Genomic DNA, 27,529 nt, shown 5'->3' with positions numbered 1-27,529 from the left:
GTCCCTGGACTTTTGTGCTTCCTCTTGCTGTTGCAGTACCCCATGGTGGGGTGGGTCACAACTGGAAAAATTACCTTCTCTTGACATAACAGTGTGCACCATTATGTGGACACACCCTCCCTTCATCAGTTACAGTGGACAGACTCAGCATTTCCACCCCTGTTTGCCTGAATACATCTCTCTCCCACCCTGGCCACTCCATCCCTAGGATTTAATCTACTGATTTTCAGCTTGAGCCTCCTTAAGGTTTTAACTGACACACTGCCTGCCAGACTCCTGCACTCATGCCAAGATGCCCAGTGATCCTGAGGAACACTGTGCTAATATCATAACATCTCCAGTACTTGTGATGTCTCTGTGGTTCGTTGCTGAACTGGGAGGCACTGGTCCAGCTGCCACACCGCAGTGAGGTAGCACTCCCAGTGCTCTCCCAGGATGTCCATCAGCTCTGATGGTACAAGAGGGGTTGTGTCTTCACTGCTGGCAGCTCCTAAGTCATGTTTCTCTTGAAGAGGAAGAGCAATTTCAATGATCTTTTGTCAGCTGGAAAACATTTCAAAACTGCCAAATGTGTTATTTCTTCTCTCTTGCTCTGTCACTTGGAGCATTTTCTGACCACTGCCTGACTGCACATATTTTATAAACATGAGTAAAGATGGGATCTAGCTGGAATAGAAGTTTGTGGCTTGGTGCTGACTGGCATTAGATTATCAGAGTAGTGTTTTCTATAAATCTATAAATGCAGGAATTCTTTTTTCTTGAAAACTTCCAGTGTGTTTTTTGCAATATTTACACAAGTTGGCCATTCTGTGCTGGCTGGGAGAGTGTGGGGTTGCTTGTACTGACAGGGAGGAGGATTCAAATCAAATGTGAGGAGAAGTCCTCTGTACTACCATACTGACACAAGGGCAGTGGGGTCCCCAAACTGAATGGCAGGTACTGCCCATGCTATAGGTAGTTTGAAAAGCAGTGTCTTTAAAGTCATATCTTTGGTATGGAGATGGAGCAAGAAGGTAATAAGGCCTTTCCTGGCAGCAGAGGACATATTTTGGCAGTAAGCAAGGAGGGATGAGCAGAGAAGGAAGGAAAAGAAACTTGCTGTAAAAAGGATTTTGGCACTTTCTGAACCCAGTGAGGTTCTGCAATCAGCTTGGGTAGGATTCGTGGGCCCTTTGATTGGCAGGTGAGGAACAGTTCTCCCACCCAGAAGCCCCACTGTGTGTGAGCATCAAACCCTGCTCTCCCACCAGCACAGCCGTGAGCCTGCTTGGTTCCCAAGGTTGGGCTCCAGCACTTCTGTTAAACAGCAGTGAGCTGGAAAGACCTCCTAACTGGTTTTATGCAAATGGGGGCTAGAGACCTCATGCATGTGTGTTTGCACACAGGCACTGTCCCCTATGAAACAATAGATGCTGTTTTGTCATGTAAATAGCCCTCAACTGACAAGGGCTTGCTGAGCCTTGAGCTGGCTTGTGCTGAATGGTTTTGACATGTGTGTGCATGCAGGTGTTGAAAGAGAGGATGGGGAGGGTAATGAAGTTGTGAAATCTCATTGAGAAAAGCCAAAACATAAATGTTATCTGGAAAGTTGTAAGTGTATAACTTCCATATTGGGTAAGGAGGGTCAGGGCTACGTGGTAAAGAGATAAGTGTGAGGGGAAGAAAAGAGTTGTCTTCATACAAGATTAGTGGTGTCTTCAGACTGTCTCTGATCTTCAGTGTTGGTTTCCATGGGCCTGTGCCTCTATCCAAAAGCATTCTGCTTGGAAGTGCAACTTTGGAAGCTGGTTTTGGTGGTAACAGGGCATCAGCTGAGAGATGTTGTGCAGCTGAGAATTTGTGCAGAGCTGTGCTCCCTGAAGCAGTCGGAGAGCCGGTGGCTGCTGCCTGTGGGTCTGGCTGCACAGCTGCGGTGAAGCAGCATCAGTCAGCCCCAGCTGGTTGTGGTGGGAAGCTTGATGAGCAGCTGTCATGCAGATGCACCCTGGGAGGCTGCTACATAGTCATTGTTGAAGTAATTAATAGCAACAAGTGAAAAAAGCCACCAAACAAAAAAGCCCAGAGAACATTTTCAGATGTACCAGACCATGCTGATACTTAGGATGATGAATCAAACAACTGTCCCTATGAAAACTGAATCATTTTACTTGGTATGATAAAATATGCAATGAAAACACTGGGGGGAAAAAAAGCAGAGGCCAACATATAAGCTGCCAGACTTTTATGTAGGTTCCCAGTTCCAAATGATTGGTATAAAATCTAACTCTGAAAATAATATTGATGTTGTTATAAAGGAAAGTCTCAATCAAAACCATATTGTTCTTGTCTTGGTGAGGCTTTGCTCTTTTCCAGACATAGCTGCTGCCACTGTGATTTTCATAATGACACCTTTGGCTTTTTTAACTCATGAGGCAGGAAGGATTGAGAGGTAGAGTCTTCCCTTTAGCAAAATGCATACATTTTTCCTGAGTAGTTATGACAGAACTGGAGAGAAATCACTTTAAGGAAAACAGTGCCACAGGTCTTGGAAAAACCCTCTTAAAGTCAGTTGTAGAAATGGCAGATATATCTGCATCCTGGAGCTACTGATGAAATGAGTTCCAGGAAACTCACTCTTTCTAATTCAGTACTCCACTCTGCTGGAAAATGATACTCTGAAGTGAGTACAATCTTGGTGTTTATGTCATATTTTAAACATGACAAACTGCTTCTCAAAGAGGCTGGACATGGAAAAGAACATTTCATAGATTTTAATATGTACTGATAAGGAACAAACCCCATTTTGCTCTGAGAGCTGAACAAAGAAGAAATGGGCAGTATTTAGACACAGGCAGTTTTCTTAGACTTTTTTATTATTACAAAATAGTAACTATTATGTACCCTCCACAGCAAAATGGTCTGACTCCATATCTTTACACTGGGCTATTCTAAACCAATTCAGAATAACTGTAATCCATTTTGATTCTTTTGGCTATTCAGCATCAATTTCTGGGGATAAACTAGAAAAAACAATTTGCAGAAAGGTGGGATCCCTTTTTCTTTTCCCTTTTTTTAAATCCCTTTCCATCTTGAACCTTGGTACACACAAAAACTTTTAGTTAGCAATGTAAGCATTCTTTTATTCATGTAGTAATTGAACTTGGTTACTTTCTAAGAGTGACCTGCGCTGGGGATATAAAGCACGGGGGATATAAAGTTGATTAGCTCATAGCTCTTAAATCTTTAGGTTTTCGGGTTTTTTTGTCGTGTCTCAGAAGAAGCTGATTTGGTTAATTCTTAGGGTGAATTTAGGAGAGGCTATTGCTTAGCCATTAAGTATCTCTGACGCTTGATGTGTCCTGGATTTCCCTTTGATTGGCTTTCAAAAACCCTGTTCGTGCACTGTGTGGTTCCTGCCGTGTCGGCGATCCGGCGGCTGGAGCAGCCCGGCGGCAGTTCGGCGGGGAGCGAGCTGGGGAGGGGGAGGGTGCCGACAGCGTTTCTCACCCGCTCTGCCAGGCGCAGGGGAGAGGGGCCGGAGCCGTGAGCTTTGCAGCCGGCTGCCCGCCCGAGCCGTGCTGTGCCGTCCCGGTCCGGCACCTCGGAGAACATCGGCGGGGCGTCACGAGTGACAGAGGCGCGGGTGTCATCCGTGGGGATGCGGCTGGACCTCAGCGCCGGGGGACGGCGCCTCGCTGCTGCCGGGCGGGAATGCTAATCCACTATCAACCTGTCCTTTTGCACGCTCCCCCCATGGGGTGAGCAGGTTATCTTCGGAAGGGATTGCTCCGTGGGGGAGCAGCTGAACCTGCGGGCATCACACCTGGACCCCTTCCCCGGAGAGGCTCAGGAAGTAGGTGTTGCCTTCCCAGCCTGCCCCAGGTAAGTAATCTGATCTTAAACAAAGAACCACGGAGATGACGGTTTCTTGTTTAAAAATACGTTAAAGCCAAATTCTTTTGTTGTTGTTTTGAAGGCAGAAGGTTTGACTATTCCTATGCTCTCTGCTGTGCTTCTCCCTGAGCCTCCCGTATCCAGGGGGTGGGGGATGATAATGAGGGATGTAAATCTGGACAGCAGGTGCCGGCAGCAGGGATGCGATGCAGTGCCTGTAATCATGTTGTCAGATTCATTTTGCACCATCTGGGTGTGCAAGGGGCTGTCGAGCTTTTAATTGTAGTCCTTGGGCACCTGGTGCCTTCTTCCTGCTGCAGGTGCAGGCGTGTTCAAGGAAAGATGCTCTGTGTGTCTGAGAGTTAAAGCTGGTGAGAGGGCAATGAGGAGGCTGCTCCCTGTCTCACTCCAGCTGGTAACCCATCACCTTCTGCCAGCTCAAGAGAAAAGGAAATTTGGTCTTTCAGTCATCTGGGTTTCTGTCCTAATCGGATGCTATCCTCTGGGTTGCAAATAATCCCATCACAGGAGATGTAAAGCAGCCAGTGTGGGGAAAGTGACCTGTTGTGTGAGTTTGTGTCTGCAAAACAGCCCAGAGCTGCAGCCAGGCTTGTTGATGTGACTGCCCTCTGGGAAGGGAGACCAATGAGTGCTGGACACTGGGACAACGTGGGAGACATCTGTAAAAAAACAACAGCTGACTCCTTGCTGTGCTTTAGATGTGATCAAAGTGGTGGAAGGGACAAGAAGGCAAACTACAAGTAACAGCAGTGCCATTGCAGGCTGCCACTCCAGTGTGGCAGGGGTATGGCAGGCTGAGGAGGCTCATGATCTCCAGGGGGAAAGTTCTGCAGTAGTGGGAAGGCAGCGAGAAGCATTGGGGGAAAAAAATCAAACTAGAGAGTAGGATTTCCAGCATTTACCTTGTGTAGGTAGGGACCTGGTAACCAGACTTCTCCCTGGCAGCATTAAGCTTTGCCCTGCTGGGAGTCAGTTGAGGTATTGGAGCGTGTTTCTAGTGGTGTGACTAAGATGTAATGAACATCTACAGTTTCTGCAAATTTGCCCAGAAATGTCAGCATGTCAGGACAGTATTTCCATTGAGATTTTGGCAGTCAATGTTGAAATATCTCAGTGACAATGATGTAGGGTTTTTTGTTTAGGGAATGAGAAAACCAAGCAGGGTCTGACCACAGAAGTTTTAAGATGCACTGAGCTATCAGTGTGTTGTGCGTGCCTCTAGCTTAGGTGTAACGATGGGGACAAACAACTGATGGTACAGTTCACCTAAAAACCACTGCTGCACAGATAAGAGTTGACACAGAAACAAACCATCTCACTGCCTGAAGAGCTCATGGAGAAAGGTGCCTGTTGTAAAGCCTGCCCTGCACTGTGGGCCAGTTGCGGAGGGAAGGAGTGGGAAGTGCTCCGGGGTCACAGAGGTGCTGCTGGGGGATGTAATGGGGAGCTCAGAGGGGTGTTGGGAGCAGGGCAGCTGGGCTCAGGGGATTCAGCTTGTTTCAGTAAGCTGGGACTGGAAAGAAAATATTTAGGAGGCGAGATGGAAACTTGGGTTGCTTTTCACTGATCAAATTAAGTGTAGGCCACCTGTATTTTCATGTAGTGTGTACTATATTGTGCACATCACTGTGCCAGAGGTATGTGTACAGTGATGGTGAAGGAAATGAGTTACTTTAATTCTTCATCTCATCTGTGTTGCCATGGTGTCCAAACTGTGTCACATCACATTGAGGGAGTGGGTGAGATGGGTCCAGCAGCGCAGGGTGCGGCACCACTTCTCTAATGTCCATTTCTGTGCTGCTTTAGAGAGGCAGAAAGTTCTCCCCATGTTTCTCTGAATAATCGTGCAGCTATTTCCATGTTGCCCCAAACATGTTCACACCTAGAAAGCAGAGGGTGATAAAGAAAAGCTAACCTGAATCTTACCTGGAGATAACATTGTCTAATGCTTACACATAGAAATCAAAAGTCAATTATCTGGAGTTATTTCCCGGCTATGTCGTAACTTCTTGGTTAGCACTGGAGGAAAAAGGAACTTTCCTGTGCTTTAAAGGACACTTTTCTAAACTGCATGTAACATTCTTGAGCATAATACTCACCTCAAAGGGTGTTATAAGAATTAATGCTCATAAAGCATTTTATGTTTCATTAATATGAATTAATAGTTCCTATGCAAACTGATCTAGGTGACTCTGCTTCTGCAGGAGGGTTGGACTAGATGATCTCTAAAGGTCCCTTCCAACCCCTACCATTCTGTGATTCTATGATTCTAACTCTCCTCCCCATCCCAGTGTGGGGAAGTAGGGGTGTGAGCAAGCAGCTGCATGCTAGCTGAGGTTAAACCACAACAGAGTGCAAATTACACTCTGCAAGTATCTTCTACTGCAAATTAGTCAACATGATTTCAATATATGTGAGCTTGTGATCAAACATATTTAGTGAAGGTCACAGATCTTGTGGAGTTCAAGGACTTTGGTCATGCAGGCGATCATGATACCCTGTTAACTATTCAATTAAACAAGGCTACAGCACTTTTTTCTTCCAGAGGTGTACTGATGGATAAGATCTTGTAACACTGGAGTGATGTTTGTTAAAACTTGTCACCCCCAGTATTTAGAGGATGGAGAGTTCCTGTGCCACAAGCACTGATGCATTTCCCCCTTATTGCTGTGTCTTCCTGGTATGAGGATGGAAGTTCAGTCTTTTGTGGCATTCTGGTGATGATCTGCCTGCTGAAGCTGTTCACAAAAATGTCAGTACTCTGAGTGGTGGGATTATGATGGGGAGGGTTTTGTACTGTGAGCTAAACTGTGAGAAACAAATCAATTTAGGTGGGCAGCAAAGCCATTAAGCAGTAATAGCTTGCAGTTATTGCAGTTTTGAGATGGATTCAAAGGGATAACATAAGGATGAAAGACATAATATTCCACTATCAATCTCCAAGATCATCTAGTCCCTGTACCAATTACCCTTAGACTATGCAAAGCCTGCAATACTGCCAGCTGACAAGGAGCAGTGCAGTGATATTTCAAAAGAGAGAGATAAAGATATGGAAAGCTCTGTATACACTCTGGCTGTCTTGAAGGTGTTTTTCCTGTACTGAAGCAATCAGATACCAAAGTATGAAAAGCACAGGTAAAGCTGAAATCCTCCTAGACTGGGCAGGTTCTGGATCCTACAGCTCAATGTGATCTGCAGATACATTTTCAAGAATTATGTCAGAAATCTCTTTTCAGCTTCAGTGGCTCATTGGACAGGTCAGTGGAGCCTGGGAAGAAGAACATGCTCACAAGTTTGCTTGATGAGTGCTAAATCTGAATTGTTTCTGGGGTCAGTGGGGTGTGATGTCAGCACTGCTGGGGAACATCACTTCTCACAGACAGCAAGGATGAGTGTTTCTCAGCTGCAGGTTGTGATCCCTCCTGAAGGTGTCCTTGGGATGGTTCAGAGGAGGCTGTGAAGCGTTTTATACTCGTGAGGGAACAGTCAGCTGCTTTTAATTGCTGACTGCACTCAGTCCTTCCAGGGCAGAGGTTTGTGTATTTATATCAGCAGGCAGTGACTATAACCTGTTCTTGTTCCCTTGGCCAACACAGGCTGAGCTACTATTATCAGTGGAGGTAGTTAACCTGTCCTTGGCTAATAAGTCTGGGAAACCTGGGTCCAGTTCTGGGCTTCTCAGCTCAAGAGGGACAGGGAACTGCTGGAGAGAGGCCAGCACAGGGCCACCAAGATGATCAGGGGACTGGAGCATTTTTGATATGAGGAAAGGCTGCAGGAACTGGGGCTGTTCAGTCTGGAGAAGAGGAGACTGAGGGGGGATCTTATTAACATTTATAAATATCTAAAGGGTGGGTATCAGGAGGTTGGGACATCCCTTTTTTCTGTAGTAGCTAGCAACAGGACAAGGGGTAATGGGATGAAGCTGGAACACAAAGTTCCACTTAAACATAAGGAAAAACTGTGAGGTGAGGGAGCCCTGGCACAGGCTGCCCAGAGGGGTTGTGGAGTCTCCTTCCTTGGAGGTCTTCAAGACCCACCTGGACATGTTCCTATGTGACCTGATCTAGGTGACCCTGTTTCTGCAGGGGGATTGGACTAGATGATCTCTAAAGGTCCTTTCCAACCCCTACCGTTCTGTGATTCTATGAAACCTGGGGATAAGGAGAGAATGAAGGGGGAGGGGCACGCAAATACAAGTTAGGTCAAAAGAGAGTTAAGGTCTCAGAAAGTTTAAGGATTTTTGTCCCAAAGTAGGAGACTGAAGGCACATTGAAAATGAGCTACTGCCTACATCCCTCTGCATTGCAACAGAAGTGCAATGTCTTCAGGAGGCTCTAAGGGTTTTTGTGACCCCCCTCCCAAAAGGATGCAAAGATGAACACTCGGGGAGGAGCTGCTGCAGTGCTTCTGACAGCAGTGTTGTTTTCCAATCCACAGGTCCAGAGGATGGCATAGCAGTAACATCACTGTCCAGGGAGCTGGCGTCTTTCCTCGTCTGCCTGCATGCTGCTCGAACCGCTCCCAAGCCTTTGTTTTTGGACTGAAGAAACCTGAAAACCTTTCTCTCCTAATTCATGAGCCAGCAGGATGTGGTCGCCGTGCTTTCAGAACGCCTGCTTATAGCCGCCTACAAAGGCCAAGTGGAGAATGTGGTGCAGCTTATCAACAAGGGTGCCAAGGTAGCGGTTACCAAGGTAACAAGAGAAAAATGCTTCTTGAGATCCCTGGGAACTGGCATAACTCCTAGACCCATTGTCTGTGAAAATGCCCTCGTAGCTTTGCCTATCTCAACTGTGTTTTGATGTCCTTAAAGTTGATAACTTATTAGCTCTTGTGAATTCCCGCTGTAGTGCATGCCTTGTATTTATACGCCTTGCAGTGGGTGCAGCCGTGGTGAGCAGCGAGCCCTTAGGAATGTGGTGTGTTGGCAGAGGGGCAGCGATGTTTTTCACAGCGTTCCTTGACTTTTGAATGCCGTGGGAACTGATGAAAGGAGCGATTCATCACAGCTCAGAGTGCCCACCATTCTGGCTGAGGGGATGGGGGAAAGCCACCTGTTGCGGTTGGGTAAAGTCTCTTGGCACAGCAGCCTCAACTTCTACATGACAGCTTCATTGATTCATGCTGTGCAGTCCCCACTCAGATTCAAAGTTAGGGGTTGCAAACTGTGTTCCCAGTGCCTTTGAGGTAAGGCCAGCATCAAGGGGTTTCTGCTTAGATATTAAGAGAATTTGAACCAATATTAACCTATTCCAACTCTGAATGTTATAAATCATACTAGTCTCTAAAAAATGAGATAGAATTGGCTGTTGCAGAGCAGGTTCCATCAGTGAGATACCTGCAAAACTACCAGGGAAGTTAGATCTTCAGAGCTGTAACATAAAACCTTCCATGTCCTGTTTGGATGAACTGTTGTTCCCCATCATATCTAGTTTTGTTTGTATTTCCATATTGGTTTGCAACATTATATATGTATGGGAGCTAATATTTACAGATGGGAAGCAAATGTGAGTACATTTGATAAGTAAGCAGTGTTTCCCTCTTTTTATCAGTCAGTGACAGTTGTTTTCAGTCCCTTTGCAGTGTTTGAGTTGTCCACAGTATTTATTTTGAAAGCTGGAGTGATCCAAGGACAAGTGGTGTTAGTGAGTTTTGTTTGCCAAAACTAAGCAGCCTCTTGTAGATAGATACAAAGGGCAGATATAACAAACATGAATGGTCCCATAAAGATGCCTGTTTTGGCTCTGTTGTCCAAGCAGCTCTGTAGCTACTGTAGTTCCATGGAATTACTTGCCAAAATCCACAATTCAAATGCAAAATGGACACTTTTCTCATTGGGAAGTTTGTTTATTATGCAATAATCAATGCCTCCTGGTAATTGCAGTGAGAAGCACATTGTGTAGATCTGATTTTTAAACATAGAATCAGGTTAATTTGATAAAATGCAGATTTGCTGGCGTTGAGCAGTTTTTCTTTCCCATATGACATAGGTGGCTTCCTGCTTCTTGTGCTTGCTTTGCTGTTCAACCCTTATGTCATAAATTGAGACCACAACGGATCATAATCCAATTATAATTTTATTAATTGTAGCAAGTAGAATATGAGCAAAGACAGCGCTGGACGACAGGGGAGTCTGCGCTCCGCCAACTGCCGTACTGATCAGTTCAAACAGTCCCTTTTTTATACATTTTAGTCCGTGGCCGTGAAGCACTGTAGGTACTCTGCGCATTCTTTAGTTGCTGTGAAGGGGGTCGTTTTCTGCCTTCCTGTGGTTGTTGAGTGAGGAGTCTTCCTCTTTTGTTCCTCAGAACATCCTGTAGTTATCTTTGAGCAGTATCTCTTTTGCTTGCATAGGTGGTATTGGTATGTAAAGGCAGCTACACACAAGTGATGTCTGGCAGCTGTTTGCATATGCAATTTTCCTGTCTTTTGTTGTCTGACCTTTTACATTGAGCTTAACATAAATCTCAATAAACAATACCTTAATTCATAGTTTCTTACAATCCCCCCTTTTTCTTTTATCCTATTATTGTTTATTAGACGCTATTTTCATTTTCGGCACTGCAGGTAAACCTTTTTCCACAATTTCGACACTTATCATAACACTCGCAATACAATCCCTTACAGTTACAATCATAGTTTTCACGTGGCATATCACATTCACAGTAATTCTCGTCATCTTCATCTTCATTAGTATATAATTTGTCTCAGCTCTCGTAGTTAGAATGAGTAGTTTAGCTATGTCAAACCACTCCTTAACAAAATGTAAAATATAGCGTAATATGCATGGTCCAAATATAAGCCCCAGGATCAACATAATAAACGGTCCTTTTCCGAAGTTCAGACATTGTGTCTTGGACGACTCCCGTATGGTCAGCAAAAGAACAGCATTCTTCATTGAGAGCTACACATAGCCCTCCTTCCTTTAAGAACAATAGGTCTAATCCTCTTCTGTTTTGCAACATTACTTCTGATAAAGACTTTACTGAGGTGGCTAAACTTTGAATAGATTGTTCTATTTTTTGCTAAATCCTCATCTACAGCCATTTGCAAACTTTGTAATTCCTGACCTTTTACTAGGGAAACTATACCTGTACCTGCTCCAACTCCGCCAGCTATCAGCAGTGTAGCTAAGGTTACTACTGCAATTGGCTCTCGTTTTTGTCTGTTCAGGTCTCCTTCAAAGTGGCGTAGCACCTCCTCAGAAGTGTGATAGATCAGACGAGGAACTATAATCACCTGTACGCAAAACTGAGATTGATTAAACACATTTAGGGATAGACAAGGTGTTACTCCGATGTCTGAACAAACCCATTTAGCTCCTGGTGTTGGGATAGCCCATTTGTCATTTTGATCCTTGTGTCTCTATATTGGTGTTAGTGACTGTTTGGTTGCACAGAGGCTGATACTTTTCGGGCACTGTACCTATACATTTTCCTTGACCTGTTATGAATTGAATAGTAATCCCTTGCGTATGGTTCCTCTGGTCATCCCATGGACATTCTCGTGGGTTTGAACCATTAGACCATTGAATCCTACCTGGTTTTCCAATTGCTTCAAAATACGGTGGTCTGACATTATAACATAACCAACATTCCTTAGTTAAATTTGGTTTGCTTTCATTAAGGGCACGATAAGAGGCTTCCATTAGGTCCCATAAGGGGTCCTTGGATTCTGACAATCCTGCATCCCTGGATAAGGAAAATTCAGTCACCGTGTCATAGTTGTTTCCAAAAAAGAGTTTAGAGAAGTGGTTGCAACGCTTATGGGGGCAACCTTTTCTTCAGAGAAAGTGAGTGGATTCAGGGCCAGATTTGGTCCTACTGGCAAAGGGTCATGAGGAAGCTTTTCTTTGGTTATCCTAAAGAAACTTCCCCCATCTGTTCCTGGTTCCCAATATCTAATTCCCCAGATACGGCCAGTTAACCATGTGTCATCTTGGGGATCTTTAACTTTTATTTCTAGTCTCCAACACGTTTTCGGGGGTCCACAATCCCCGTATACTCCTCCGTTATATTCATGTTTAGGTTTATTACATCCAGGGGGTCCCCAAGTGATTTCTAAATTCTTATCTGAGCCGGTTTCCCAGTCTGAAGCTATGGTTTCACATCCCCAATAACCACAGTAATAATGCCCAGGGTAGTTACAATAACTTTTTCCAGGGTTTGATGCTGGGCATACGAACCATGCCTTGCATTGTGCTTGTTTTCTAGCTATTTGTCTATCAGGGGTGTCACATATAGTCCCTCGACAACCCATTTCAAAAGGTATTAGTGAAAATAAATGTACAGTAAAATTCCAATTTCCTCCCAAAGCGCTTAGATTTTGTATGATCTTACTCTCTTCCAGATTATATATTTTCCAGAGCATCGGTTCATGAGGGTTTCCATTTACTTGGATTATTACTAAGAACAACACTAACGGTATACCAAGATAAAGGGTATTTATCAATTTTGCTAATTTAAGTATGTTTTTACCAGTCCTGGGGAAGTTTGACCATTGCTGCTTTTGCGTCCCACTGTTCTGGTTCTTTTCTCCACAGTTTGTTCCTCCTCTGCCTCGCCCGTCGACTCGGTTGCTTCGAGCCACGGGGTGTACCATCTTCTCGGCAGCAAGGGAACTCTTCAGGAGAACAGCTGTTTTGGGCTTTCTGCCTGTTTACATAGGCTTCCCACTTCGCAGCTTTAACTAATGGGACAAAGCAAGACACAGTTAGCACTTCCCTTCTGCACTTTATAGCTAGGATTTCAGCTACAAAGGGGACTGATTCGTTGAAATGGTAACAATAATATTGAGAGTTTATTCCTTTGGCAAAGATTTCCCACCACTCATGGGATTTTTGAGTAATTTCTTTAATTGTTTTAATTTCCACTCAGTGAGAGTTCTTTGGATTCATTAACACTGTGTACAAACTCCTATTGGAGGGTGTTCACATTCACAGTGGGTCCACCATTTATCCTGGCATACCTTACTCCTAAAACAAGTAAATGGATAACGATTACAGTTCAAAGATTATAATTCAAATCATTAAGCCCAATTCATATACTCTGAGTGCATATATTATTTACATCAGTATATCCTCTATATTCAATATTTTATAGTTGCATAAGTTTAGTAATTTACTTCAGCACACTTTGTACGCTTCCATATATAATAGATAAACAAAGAAATAATTATTGCAAATGTAAACAACAATACACACTTTATACCAAAAGGTAACACAACAAAATAATCAAATAAAGTCTCTGTCATTACGTTATCTTTTCAGGGTTATCTTGGTGTCACCTGGAGTACTGATTACTTTCCAGTGGGGTCTTGTTACCGGGCCTTTAATATGACTGGCATGAGTCCATCCACGCTCAGCAGTCCGGACAGCTGTTTCTGTTGTAAGCAAAACAAGATAAGGTCCCTCCCAATTGGGCTTTAGAGTTTCTTCCTTCCACACTTTAATCAATATCCAATCTCCAGGTTTAACATTGTGAATTTTTAAATCCAACGGGGGTCTCTGTACAATCAGTCCACGTTCCCAAAGCTTGTTACGATGCTCTGCTAATTGTGAAACATATTCATTAATCACACGATCTCGAATTAAAACATTTGTTTGTGGACTTTCAATCCTATAGGACATTCCATACACCATTTCAAACGCTGATATTCCTATATCTGCTCGGGGCCTAGTTCTGAGAATTAATAGTGCCATAGGTAGGCACTTAATCCATGATAATTTGGTTTCTATCATTAATTTTAGTCAAGGTAGTTTTGATTTCTCCGTTCATCCTTTCAACCTTTCCCGAACTTTGTGGATGCCATGGTGTATGGTATTCCCACTTAATACCCAAGTTTTCTGTTAGATCCCTAACAATTTTTGACACGAAGTGTGTTCCTCTGTCCGAATCAATTACATCAGGTACTCCATATCGAGGTGTAATGTGTTCAAGTAATATCTTAGTAACTTGGTTAGCAGTTGCCTTGGAGGTAGGAAAAGCCTCAACATAATGTGTTAAATGATCCACCATTACTAATAAATATTTATAACGCCCTACCCTAGGTAGTTCAGTAAAATCCATTTGTATATGTGAGAAGGGTCTATATGTTGGGGAACGTCCTCCAAGAGGTTTTCGTCTCATGTTGTTTCGATTAACCCTTTGACAGATCTCGCAGGCTGCTGTGACCGTTTTTGCTATGTTATATACACCTATACATGCAAATTGTCGATTGAAATGATCAACTAACGCCTGGGTTCCCCAGTGTGTTTTATTGTGTATTTTTGAAAATATTTCAAGTGCTATGCCCTTTGGCAAGACTTCTCTCCCATCTGGCAATATATACTTGCCATCCTGTTCCTTAGCTCCCATTTGTTCTAGTTTTTCCTTTTCTACAGGTTCAAAACTCAAATTTTTACTAACAAGTACTTGTTGCATAGTCAAAATCGTATTATAATTGCCTGCCACTCGTTTTGCTTCTGTATCAGCTGCATTATTTCCCCTAACCTGATAATTTGTATCTCGCTGGTGTCCCTTTATATGTACAACTGCTATTTTATTTGGCATTTTCAATGCCCCCAGAACTTGTCGAATCAATTCCGGGTGTATCAATTCTTTTCCCTGTGAGTTAACAAATCCTCTTTCCTCCCATATTTTTCCAAAAGTGTGTACTACTCCGAAAGCATAGCGTGAGTCTGTATATATAGTTCCATCCTTTTCCTTCAGTGACACTAACGCTTTCCACAATGCATACAGCTCACAGGCTTGAGCCGACCAGCTGGCACTCAGGGGGCCTGATTCTATTGTCTTAAATTCTCCTTTTTCCAACTTAACGATGGCATATCCGGACAATCGTTTACCTTCCACTATTCGTGATGACCCATCTATAAATAATACTTCTCCATATTGTAGTTCTTCATCTTCTAAGTCTGGCCTAATGCATGTTTGCTGTTCAATTGTTTGAAAACAATTGTGCAATAGTTCATTACCTTCTCCTGGGTACAAAAATTCCGCAGGGTTAACCGCTCCAATAGTTTTCAAAGATAGTTTAGGGGATTCTATAAGTATCCCCTCATACTTTAATAATCGGCTATCTGTAAGCCATTTCTCTGCTTTTTGTTGTAACACTCCCCTGATGTTATGAGGCGCATATAGGACAACTTCTCCATTAAAGGTAATGCGATTTGTTTCCTCAAGTAATAAGGCAGCAGCAACAATGATTTGTAAGCAGCTCGGCCAACCCCTGCTCACAGGGTCTAACAGCTTTGATAGGTATGCCACCGGTTTCTTTTGTCCGGCCCATTCCTGAGTTAATACTCCGAATGCTGTTCCTTCATGTATGTTAACAAATAAATGGAACGGCCGCTTTAAATCTGGTAGGCTTAAAACCGGTGCTTGACTTAGCTCCCTTTTGAGGCTGGCAAACTGCTCTTGATCCTGAGGGGTCCATTTAGGTATTCTGTCTTTAGACAGTTGTTCATATAAGAATTTAACTTTAAAGCTATAGTTCTCTATCCATTGCCTACAATACCCAAATAGCCCTAATGCCTGTTGAATTTGTCTCTTAGTAACAGGCATAGGTAATTCCAGAATTCCTTTAATGCGCTCTGGATCCAGTATCTTTTTTCCGTTAAACAAATAATGTCCCAAATATTTCACTTTTTCCTCCACAAATTGTAACTTTTCTCGTGATACCCGTAGTCCCTTTTGTGCAAGAAAGTTTAGGAGTCGAATGCTTTCTTTTCTTACATCTTCCTTATTATTCCCTGCTATGAGCAGATCATCTACATATTGTAACAGCACGTTTCCTGTTTTTACCTGGTATTCCTTTAAGAGCTCTTCCAGGGCCTGTCCAAACAGATTAGGAGACTCAGTGAACCCTTGGGGGAGCACGGTCCATCTCAATTGCTGTCTACGGCCTGTTTCTATGTCTTCCCATTCAAAGGCAAAATAATCACGGCATTCTTCTGCCAGTGGACAGGCCCAAAAGGCATCCTTTGAATCAACCACACTATACCAGGAGTTATGGGGTCCTAGCTTGCTTAGCAATGTATATGGATTTGCTACTACAGGGAACCGGGTGATAGTTCTTTTGTTTATTTCCCTTAAATCATGTAAGAGCCGATATTTCCCATTAGGTTTCTTTACAGGCAGAATGGGGGTGTTAAAGGGTGACATACAAGGCTCTAAGATTCCTTGTGCTAATAATCGATCAATTTCTGGTTTTAATCCTCTCCGTCCTTCTAGGGATATGGGATATTGCTTTACCCTCACAGGTATGTGGGGTTCAGAAATTTGGATTTTAATCGGTGGGATTTCCAATCTACTAATTGTGTCCGGAGAGTACCAGACATAGGGGTTAATTTGTTTTTGATCATCCATGGTCAAAGGATAAGCAGACACTGTTAGCTCTTGATTTTTTACTTTAATTTCTAATTGCAATTCAACAATTAAATCTCGTCCTAGCAGATTAAATTCTGCTTCAGGGACGAGCAAGAGTTCACCCATTCCAAATTTATTTTCAGTTTCGAATACCACATTTTTTTTTGATTTTACTTACTTTAAAGGGTTCTCCTTTTGCCCCAATTACTTGTACTTTTTCAGGGGAAACTTTACATCCCTCAGGTATTTGTCTAATAGTCGATTTCTCAGCCCCAGTGTCTACTAAAAAGGTGAACTCTTGTTTATGGGGACCTATTTTTAATTTTATCAAGGGCTCATGATGACTCTGGTCCCCTAAAATATAGAGCCCCTGACTCTCCTATTCCGCTTTCGATATTTCCTCATCCCTAATCCTTTCTCTGCAATTCCTCTTTATATGTCCCTTCTTTCCACAATAAAAACAACATCTCTGTTCCTTCTTTACTACTACATTCCCTTGTTTCGTTCCAGCAGCAGTTTGTCTTTTACGATCCTCTCTGACCGCTGCTACCATCCTTTTCACTTGCCGCTTGCTGCTCTCCTCCTCTCGCCTTACATAGACTTTCTGGGCTTCCCTCAATAATTCATCCAACCCTCTCACTTGCCAGTCTTCTAACTTTTCAATCTTCTTTCTGATATCTTCCCATGATTTTGCTGCAAACTGAGTTTTGAGGAGTGCTTGCCCTTCGTCAGGATTTACCCTGGAATACAGCTGAAGGGCTTTCCTCAGTTGTTCTAACCACTCAGTAGGGCTCTCATTTTTCTTTTGCATTTCATTAAATGCTTTATTGATATTCTGGCCTTGGAGTGGCCATTTAATATTTGCTTTAGGTCCCTGGGCATGTTGCCAACTCCGGTGGGGGAGTGGACGCCCTGAGGACCTTTGGAGGGGCTGTGGGAGCAGGAGGTAAAGTCTAGCTCCCGGTCTTTTTAGCCACACTTCCGCATATTGACTTTCTTCCGGGTTAAGGGGTTTTTTATTATTAACCCAGAGATTTAATTGTTGTCTTATCCAATCTTCTTCTGGCCCGCAGACTAGCCAAAAGGCATTTTCAGAAATCTTCTTCCCTCCCCATATCTTAGTACAGTATTCTATCATTTTTTTTGCTTATCTTTCCCTAAGGTTCCAGGGAAATATCTCCAATTATCTAAGATATATGCCAGAGAGGTATTCTTAGGTACAGCAGGTACCCTTCCCATGGGTGTCGAAGGCTTGCTGCCCTTCGCCCCCATCTTCTGGATTATCCACAAACACACACTCACTCACTCCCCTTGTTCCTGGCCCAGTCCCTCGCGGGAGATGGGAAACGCAGTACTTAAAGGTCCACACTCGCTTGGTTCAGTATATCGAACCTCTCATTCGTTATAATCCAGGATACCCAATCCCGCCCGAACGGATAACCCGCGAACCAATTTTCGCAATATACTTACGCGTCCCTGCGTCTTCGTCCGGACTCCCGTGCACAGAATTTTTATGGGATTTTACCGGTTTCCCCTTTGCTCATTATTCTAGAATTTAGGTTCGTCGGTAAGGTTGAGGTAGGCTGTCAGTCGCGGGGCCGCGGATTGCCGCGGGGCGCCTCCCCGGAGGACTGAAGCTCACCGTTCCTTATCCGAGTCACGGCACCAAGAAATTGTCATAAATTGAGACCACAACGGATCATAATCCAATTATAATTTTATTAATTGTAGCAAGTAGAATATGAGCAAAGACAGCGCTGGACGACAGGGGAGTCTGCGCTCCGCCAACTGCCGTACTGATCAGTTCAAACAGTCCCTTTTTTATACATTTTAGTCCGTGGCCGTGAAGCACTGTAGGTACTCTGCGCATTCTTTAGTTGCTGTGAAGGGGGTCGTTTTCTGCCTTCCTGTGGTTGTTGAGTGAGGAGTCTTCCTCTTTTGTTCCTCAGAACATCCTGTAGTTATCTTTGAGCAGTATCTCTTTTGCTTGCATAGGTGGTATTGGTATGTAAAGGCAGCTACACACAAGTGATGTCTGGCAGCTGTTTGCATATGCAATTTTCCTGTCTTTTGTTGTCTGACCTTTTACATTGAGCTTAACATAAATCTCAATAAACAATACCTTAATTCATAGTTTCTTACACCTTACATGGGAGATCAAAGCAAAACTCATTTGGCAGGAAAACTGCTCTGAGGTGCAAAGTGCTGGTGTTTCTGTTGGAAAGCCATGCTAGCTGGTGAGCTCTGAGGCCATCCCTGGAGCTGATCTGGTACTGTGGAGTTATAGCTATACTTTTCTAGAGACTGTGGGTCATCCCCATGGAGCCCAGAAAGGAGGGATGACAAAAGCTTGTCATTTTGAATGCATCCTGCACATCAGCAGACAGTGCAGATGAGGTACTTGGGTAGCTTGGTGACAAGCCCTGCTCAGAAGAGATGAAGTCAGATCAGCAAGGCTGTGGAGGAGTGCAGAGGAGTGGAGAGGCTTTCAGGGGAGCAACTTAGGCTACATTCCTGGGTTATTTTGGAGGCACACACACACTCATTCCTCCCATACTGTGAGTCAGATAGAGGTGAGCTCAATGTGAACCAAAAGGTGTGAGACCAAACTGCTCCCACTCATCACAGCCCATCAGTTCAGGCTCAGTAATGTCCTGTCCAGGTCTACACAGCATCCAGTTTGCATTGAGCTCACACCCAGCCAGCGAGCTGCATAGGGAGAGTTTGTGCATATTTGCATGTGAAAGGCTATATAAACATACCCTGGAAGAGCTTGGCTTGCTAATCTGGTGACACAGAAAGGCTGGAAGGAGAAAGCATGGTTTGAAGTCAAGGACAAGGTTGTCACATGAGCAAGCATGTCTCAATTAGCCTCAAGTATATTTAAACTGGAATTTTGAAGGGATTTTTTAGCCAGGCTCTTGTGGAGTCTTTCAAGAAGCAGAACAGGTGCAGAATAAGAATGAAATTCGGGATAGGGGGTTGTTAATTTGGGAGTGGAAATTAGTTGTTGTGCTTGTTGTAACAGACAGCTACTGGTCAAGCTTTCAGATACATTGAAATCCAGACTCATCTCTCGTTGCAAAAGGAAGCATAGAAATAAATGTATCCATGTGCATGCCTTAGTTCTCTTTTATCTATATATTTTCTGCTTTTGTTCATAGTTTTCCATTTTTCCTGTCAAATTAATTGTAAATTCCAGAGATTTGCTTCAAAAGAAAGAAAGAAAGAAAAAGGGTTTTGTACTTGTCAGCCAAAATTCTTGTTGAATTCTGTTAGTGTTATTGGAAGAAGACATGCAGACACAAAGCTAGCGAGGCATCTGTGCAGGTGATGTCAGTATGGAAGTGTGCACCTCCACTGACTCCAGTGAGGGTCTTGTTCCAGATTTGGAGCCCTTAAAAATGTATGAGGAAGAGCTGATGGCTACCCGGTCACACAGCTGCCAAGGGTCTGACAGCAGGGAGCCCGCAGTGGGAGAGGGCTGGTGGCACTGTGTCAAGCACTTACCCTAGTGCTTGGAACTCTGTCACCAACCATGCAGGGCCCCAACTCGAGGGACAGGGAACTGCTGGAGAGAGTCCAGCACAGGGCCACCAGGATGATCAAGGGACTGGAGCATCTTCCTTATGAGGAAAGGCTGTGGGAACTGGGGCTGTTTAGTCTGGAGAAGAGGAGACTGAGGGGGGAACTTAATATTTACAAATATCTAAATGGTGGGTGTCAGGAGATTGGGGCAACACTTATTCTATTGTATCTAGCAACAGGACAAGGGGTAATGGGAAGAAAGTGAGACACAAAAAGTTCCACTTAAACATAAAGAAAAACTCTTCACTGTTGAGGTGAGGGAGCCCTGGCACAGGCTGCCCAGGGAGGGTGTGGAGGCTCCTTCCTTGGAGGTCTTCAAGACCCACCTGGACACGTTCCTGTGCAACCTGATCTAGGTGACTCTGCTTCTGCAGGGGAGTTGGACCAGATGATCTCTAAAGGTCCCTTCCAACCCCTACCATTCTATGATTCTATGGTCTGGCACTCAGCAGAGGTTTGTTGACTGTGCATCTCAAAGGGCATGTTCTCAACTAGGGTGCTCTGTTGCCACTCTGCCTGGTAGGACAAAGAGTTAAATTCTCTTTTTATGCCTTGTTGTCCAACATTCTTCACAGATGTGGAACTTATTGCAGTTTTCTCTACAAAAAGGGAAAAAAATACCCTGATACACATCATACAAATTGACTGATCCAACAAGCAGATGCCTTTGTAAATTTTTTTGATGAATGTATTGCAGAAGATGGAAAAGTAAGAACTGAGCCTGATAAAATTAAGTCTTTTCTTCCAAGCAAAAAAGCTAGTCCCATCTTTCAGTTCTTTTACAGTAGAGGTTTCTTTCAGTAAATTTATTGACAGCTACATCTTTGACATATAAGCACTGGGATTTTTCCTGAGCTGCTCTGCCTGGCTGGCCTCACAGAATCATGTTTTGCTTTTCACAGAATCAGAATCTGAAGGGTTGGAAGATCAAAAGATCATCCAGTCCAACTCCCCTGCCAGAGCAGGACCACTTAGAGTAGGTCACACAGGAACTCAGCCAGGTGGGTTTGAATATCTCTGGGCAGCCCCTTCCAGTGCTCCCTCACCTGAAGAGGGAAGAAGTTTTTCCTCGTGTTTCTTTGAACCTCTTCTGTTCCAGCTTGTACCTGTTACCCCTTGTCCTGTCATTGGCCATCACTGAGAGCAGCCTGGCTCCATCCTCCTGACACACCCTTTATATATTTGTAAACATGAATGAGGCCACCCCTCAGTCTCCTCCAAGCTGAAGAGCCCCAGCTCCCTCAGCCTTTCATTCATTTTCTTTTAATTTTGTGAGTTGAGATAAGTTAGGGAGATGCTGTGGAATGCCGGTAGTGGCACAGGAGGAATGATGGTAGACATCTCAGATCAGGTTGGCTCTTCTCTTGATCTCATCCTCAGAATGGTGCCTGGAGCACAGAGAAAAGCAGAATTTTATCTCCTAGGCATCAACCTTTGCTGTATCCTAAGGATACTTGGTGGAAACCAGGGACTTCTGGGTGAAGAGCAGCCCATAAGATGGGCTTGTGTAGTGCCTAGAGATGGAATTTCCAGGTCTGAACCTCTGCACTACAGGTCACTAAAACAAAATGTTATTGGATACTGGGCTTTACTGAGATGTTGTAGCATGGGGTGTAGCATTCAATAGCCAGAGTGAATAGAGCCAGAAAAAGCTATGTATGAGCAAGCACACACAGAGCAGTATGCTGCTGCTTCTCTGTTAAACATGAAAAAGCTTGCCAGAGGAAGTCATAAAGGTAGCACAGGCAGTTATAGTGTACTTTGTATAGCACCATGGGTTTTATGAATAATTTTACAAAAGGAAACAGAATATATCGTTTCTGCAGAGTGTGGCATTAGGGTCATAGCTATAAAATTGAGTTCTGCAGAGAGGGGATGAGCATTTGGGAAAGAAGCATAGAAATGCTGTGTGACCTGAGCTAGGTGGACCTGCTTCAGCAGGCGGATTGGACTAGATGATGTCTAAAGGTCCTTTCCAACCCCCACTACTCTGTGATTCTATGAAATGTAAAAAGTAACACTTCTGTTTTGATTCAGTAAGTCTGTTTATTTAGTTTCTCTTTTGAACTAGTTGTGTTACCAACCTGCCCTTATGGCAACATTTTTGTATGCTGCGGTACTTGTAGTCTTGTCATCAGGATTTCAACTTCAAAGCATGTCAAGTTCTTTAAACAATCTCCTTTTTTTCCCTTTTTAAGTTAAGACAGAAAGAAAAAAAAGATATTTTGGTGGTTTCACTTTTATTTTTGTGCCCCTGGAGTTTGAAAAGTACTTGTGTCTGTTTTAAACAGTAATTAAAATAAGCGAAAGGGTGCTAGCAAACCTTTAAGGACTTGCTAAATGCCTGTTGAGGTCACTGAGAAACCTTCTGTTGACTTGAGTGAGCAGGTTATTCATGGAGAGCAGTCTAACAAATCAGTGTGGACAATGTGACAAGGCTTGGATTTTGTTTTTAAGCTTTCCAATAAACATGGATAGGCTTTTTTTTTTTTTTGTGCAAGTGCAGAAGGGATGAATAAATCACAGTCCCTGTGCAGCACAAGAGCAGGGTGAGATGGAGAACTAAATGTACTTGCATACATAAACACAAAGAGAGATCACAGAAACACAGTGTGGTTGGGGTTGGGACCTTTAGAATCACAGAATGGTAGGGGTTGGAAGGGACCTTTAGAGATCATCTAGTCCAACCCCCCTGCAGAAGCAGGTTCACCTAGATCAGGTCACATAGGAACATGTCCAGGTGGGTCTTGAAGACCTCCAGAGGAGCCTCCACACCCTCCCTGGGCAGCCTGTGCCAGGGCTCCCTCACCTCAACACTGAAATAGTTTTTCCTTATGTTTAAGTGGAGCTTTTTGTGTTCCAGCTTCATCCCATCACCCCTTGTCCTGTTGCTAGCTACTATAGAGAAAAGGGATGTCCCAACCTCCTGACACCCACCCTTTAGATATTTATAAATGTTAATAAGATCCCCCCTCAGTCTCCTCTTCTCCAGACTAAACAGCCCCAGTTCCCGCAGCCTTTCCTCGTATGAAAGATGCTCCAGTCCCCTGATCATCTTGGTGGCCCTGTGCTGGCCTCTCTCCAGCACTTCCCTGTCCCTCTTGAGCTGAGAAGCCCAGAATTGGACACAGGACTCCAGATGAGGCCTCACCAGGGCAGAGTAGAGGGGGAGAAGAACCTACCTTGATCTGCTGGCCACACTCTTCTTGATGCATCCCAGGCTGCCATTGGCTTCTTGGCCACGAGGGCACATTGCTGGCTCATATTTAGTTTATTATCAACCAAGACTCCCAGGTCTCTCTGCAGAGCTGCTCTCCAGCAGGTCAATCCCCAGCCTGTACCGGTGCATGGGGTTGTTCCTTCCCAGCTGCAGGACTCTGCACTTGTCCTTGTTGAACCTCATGAGGTTCCTCTGTGCCCAACTCTCCAGCCGGTTGAGGTCCCGCTGAATGGCAACACAGCCTCTGGGGAATCAGCCAAAAGTTGGAATCAGCCAAAATCAGATGATCTTTAGAGATCATGTAGTCCAACCCCCCTGCTAAAGCATATCCACCTGGATGATCATGCAGGTCCTGGTGCTAAGGCCCCAGCATGAGTTGGGTTGCAGAGTGTGTGCCTTGGCAGCTGCTCTAAGAAAGTTGTGCTTTTTAACAGGATGCATCGACAGCTGCCTGCCAGTGTCTGGAATGTAGAATGTAGATTAAAAACGAACAAAATCCTTACCCTTGCATTTTACTGCTGAAATTCGTGTGACTGTCCCCGTGCTTGGTGGCAACCCGATACACACCACAGTTACAGCAGCGTGCCACGGTTGTTGGAAGTTGCAGCCTTAGTGCAAGAGATCCCCTTTATTTTGTCAATAAAGCCCATGACGTGGGAGGATTTGTACATCTTGTTGCCTACTGAAGCAATTATTTACATGTGAATAGAAGTCCAAATGGTGTAGTATTTTATATGAATGGCTGCTGTATTGGTTCATTAATCCCAGGTTGCAGCAGCCTCTCGTTTGTATTTCTGTAATAACCCTCAAACCATTACAGTTCATATTTGGAAACACTTTCCAGCTTTTAAGTCAGTAATCTGCATGTTAAGCAGTCCCTGGGTTTAGTGTTGTCTCTTTGAATGAGCATCTAGGATACACTCCAGTTTGTATAATGTTTTCTTTCCCACAAAGATGCGTTGGTGTGTTCAGATAAGCCCCTTCATTTCACACTCACCACTGCAGTACCAAAGGAGACAAGCAAAGGGAAATTTGTCTATCTGCCTTCATCTCTTCCCCTGAGATATTTTGGATAGGATGCATTGCTGTGAGAGAAGAACTTTCAGTGGGATGTTTGACTTACAGACATGAGCCAAGAGCAGCTTTGACTATGGCTGCTGGGCCCTCCCACTCTGGCATGGACCCGTTGATGGTTTCTCTCCAAAGCTTGCTGTGCTCCAAGTTTGGCAGCACAGCACAAAGGGCACCCAAATCTCCTTGTATCTCCATCACAGTTTACTTGTTCTGTGTCAGGGTGTGCATGCATATGCACATGTGTACTTGTGGGTATATCATAGAATCGTAGAATGGTGGGGGTTGGAAGGGACCTTTAGAGATCATCCAATCCAACCTCCCTGCAGAAGCAGGTCAACCTAGATCAGGTCACATAGGAACATGTATGTGTATGTTTGTATGGGGAGGTGGGTGGAAGTGTTTTTCCAGTGTTTAGGCTGCCCACACTGGAACACCATCCAGCCATAGTGCCCATCTCTGCTCTCATTTTGATGTTACTGGGAAGAAGAAAATCTGGCATCGCCAGTTCTTGCAGGGTCGTGACTCATCTTGAGATGATTGGTGCTCTTCCAAAAGCCTGAGCCTCTTAATCAGTGTAATGTGCTGGAATTGATCCTCTTTCCCACTCTCCCATCCTAAGTAGGATCATAGTTTTCATTTACAGCTTCCCTTTATAGTGCAAAGAGCTCAAGTACCGCATGCATGCAGATGCCTCTGAATGCTTCTGAATGTGTTCTTTGATAAAGAATCCTGAAACACACAGACATCCTGAAAGAAAAATTACCTTCTAGTTTTCCATTTCAACAACTCTTTTTTAACCAAAACTCTGAGTTTTAGGGAAGGTTTTTGATGGAAGTTTTATGAATGTTTGGGGATGACGGTAGGGGAAATGCACAGTTAACATGAGTCTCAGCTAACCCTTGCTCGAAGCTCTCTCCTCTTCCGGCAAGTACCCTCTATTCCAGCACCCATCTCCTGTGCCTGTCCACCTGCCAAGAATGAAGGAGGGTTGGTCCCAGTGACAGGAGAGCTTGGTGTTCCCTGGGGCAAAGGAAGCTTCCTCTGGATAAGCACAGTCCCTGGGGCAGCTTTATTTAAAGTGCCTTAAGGCACTGAGTGAACAGCTGAAGGTCCTGTAAACTGGATCTGCTGTGGTTTTGCTGCTTTTTCATGTGCTTGTCTCCTGCTACTGGGTGTGGCAATTGCCTAGGAAGGTGTGTTGGGAGAGGAAAACATATCCCTCATACTGAAATAAACTCTCAGTCTGCTTTCACAGTGTATTTTTAACACACTACCTTTGGCTGCACCTCAGCATTTTTTCAGTGGTTATCTGATCAGAAAGTTCCCCTGCTGGGACATATTCATGGAGCTAATGCTTTTTTCCTTTTAAAGTACACAAGCTGGCTTCAATTGAGCTTGTTTGGATTTTTTTCTGCTCTGTGCACAAACTGCAATAAATTGTTTTCATGATATGTTAGTAACCTGCCAGAAAGTGGGACATCAGGATTAAGTGATTTACTTATTACCATTAAGTAATGCAGAAAGTCAGAATCCATAAAGCTGAACATGCTGGAGCACATATTTGTAATCCAAACATATTGTTCATAGCTGAGAGTAATTTGTGAGTGTGGCTTCTTTTTTTATTGTTATTTTTTTCCCTTTCCCCCCAAGTGTTGCCTGGAGACTTTTATGCCTCCTGCTATTGAGTTACCAGGAACAGCGATGTAGCCCTGGCTCTCCGCCAAGGCTCATGGAATCATAGAATGGTAGGGTTGGAAGGGACCTTTAGAGATCATTTAGTCCAACCCCCCTGCAGAAGCAGGTTCACCTAGCTCAGGTCACACAGGAACATGTCCAGGCGGGTCCTGAAGACCTCCAAGGAAGGAGCCTCCACAACCCCTCTGGGCAGCCTGTGCCAGGGCTCCCTCACCTCACAGTGAAATAGTTTTTTCTTATATTTAAGTGGAACTGTTTGTGTTCCAGCTTCATCCCATTATCCCTTGTCCTGTTGCTAGATACAATAGAAAAAAGGGATGTCCCAACCTCCTGACACCCACCCTTTAGATATTTATAAATGTTAATAAGATCCCCCCTCAGTCTCCTCTTCTCCAGACTAAACAGCCCCAGTTCCCACAGCCTTTCCTAGTACGAAAGATGTTCCAAGGCTGATGGAGAAGGCAGCCTGCTTGGTGCAGCTCCGTGCCCTTCACTACTGGGGCAGGTGTTTAGGGACCTGCAGCCAGGCAGCAGGCTGGATGGCACCATGGGGCAGTGGTGACAGCCAAAAGCAAGCCCTTCCCGTGCCTTCAGCAAGGCAGGAATGTGAGTTTCCCATGTAGGAACGAGCTGCTGCTGCTGCTGCTAATAGGAGACAATGTTTGTGTTTTTAACAACCCACGTGTCAGAGTGGGTGAGGACCTTTCCTTTAGATCTTGCCCTTCAGATCACAGAATCTGAAGGGTTGGAATGGACCTCGAAAGATCATCCAGTGCAACTCCCCTGCCAGAGCAGGACCACCTAGAGTAGGTCACACAGGAACTCGTCCAGGTGGGTTTGAATGTCTCCAGAGAAGGAGACTCCACAACCCATCTGGGCAGCCCCTTCCAGTGTTCCCTCACCTCAACAGGGAAGAAGTTTTACCTTGTGTTTCCTTGGAACCTCTTGTATTTCAGTTTATATCCATTGCCCCTTGTCCTACCATTGGCCATCACTGAGAACAGCCTGGCTCCATCCTCCTGACACACACCCTTTATGTATTTGTAAACATGAATGAGGTCACCCCTCAGTCTCCTCTTCTCCAAGCTGAAGAGCCCCAGCTCCCTCAGCCTTTCATCAGAAGGGCGATGCTCCACTCCATTACTTTTGTGGCCCTGCACTGAACTCTCTCCAGCAGCTCCCTGTGCTTCTTGAACTGAGTGGCCTAGAACTGGACACACTATTCCAGACATGGTCTCACAAGGGCACAGTAGAGGGGAGGAGAACCTCTCTATAATGAAGAACAATTAATCAGCAAGTAGGTTTTTTAAAGTATAGCATAACTGTTCATTACTGACAGTGTCTCCAGCTGTTCTGTGGATTTCAACACTGGTTTTCCTTCTTGCAATGAAGACGCTGAATTCCTGAGGCTTTACCAGGTTGTCATAAACACAGTCACATGGAGCGACTATAAGTCTTCCATTCCTTTTAAAGGGGGCATCTGTCATACACAACAGTCCAGTAATTCTTATTTCTGTCACAAAGATGGGACTGACATGTGAGTTAGCCTGCTGTTGCAGCTTTGTTGTACAGAGGGAAGTCAAAAGCAGTTGACAATTCTGTGCTCCAGAGGGACAGAAACAAAAGGATCATGAATTCTCTTTAGGCACGGACACAAAGCCAGATCCAAATTTGTAAGGAAGTGTCCTCA

At 44.3% G+C, this 27,529-nt stretch overlaps 1 protein-coding gene across 6 annotated transcripts in view; it reads left to right on the top strand.

Moving 5' to 3' along the window:
* Positions 1-27,529, top strand: part of ANKRD6 (ankyrin repeat domain 6) — a 109,315-nt gene that overhangs the window by 48,803 nt on the left and 32,983 nt on the right. For 5 of the 6 annotated variants that reach the window (XM_061989572.1, XM_061989577.1, XM_061989574.1 and 2 more), the window contains one exon: positions 8,335-8,591. In XM_061989572.1, coding sequence (XP_061845556.1) covers positions 8,472-8,591 — 120 coding nt within the window. In that variant the 5' untranslated portion in view covers positions 8,335-8,471. Of the gene's footprint in view, positions 1-3,641; positions 3,862-8,334; positions 8,592-27,529 lie in introns of those variants that run through there. The other variant, XM_061989573.1, reaches the window with a different exon arrangement.

This window comes from Colius striatus, chromosome 2, assembly GCF_028858725.1.
Source record: "Colius striatus isolate bColStr4 chromosome 2, bColStr4.1.hap1, whole genome shotgun sequence".
NCBI lineage: Eukaryota > Metazoa > Chordata > Aves > Coliiformes > Coliidae > Colius > Colius striatus.
This window is presented reverse-complemented; position numbering and strand designations above follow the sequence as displayed.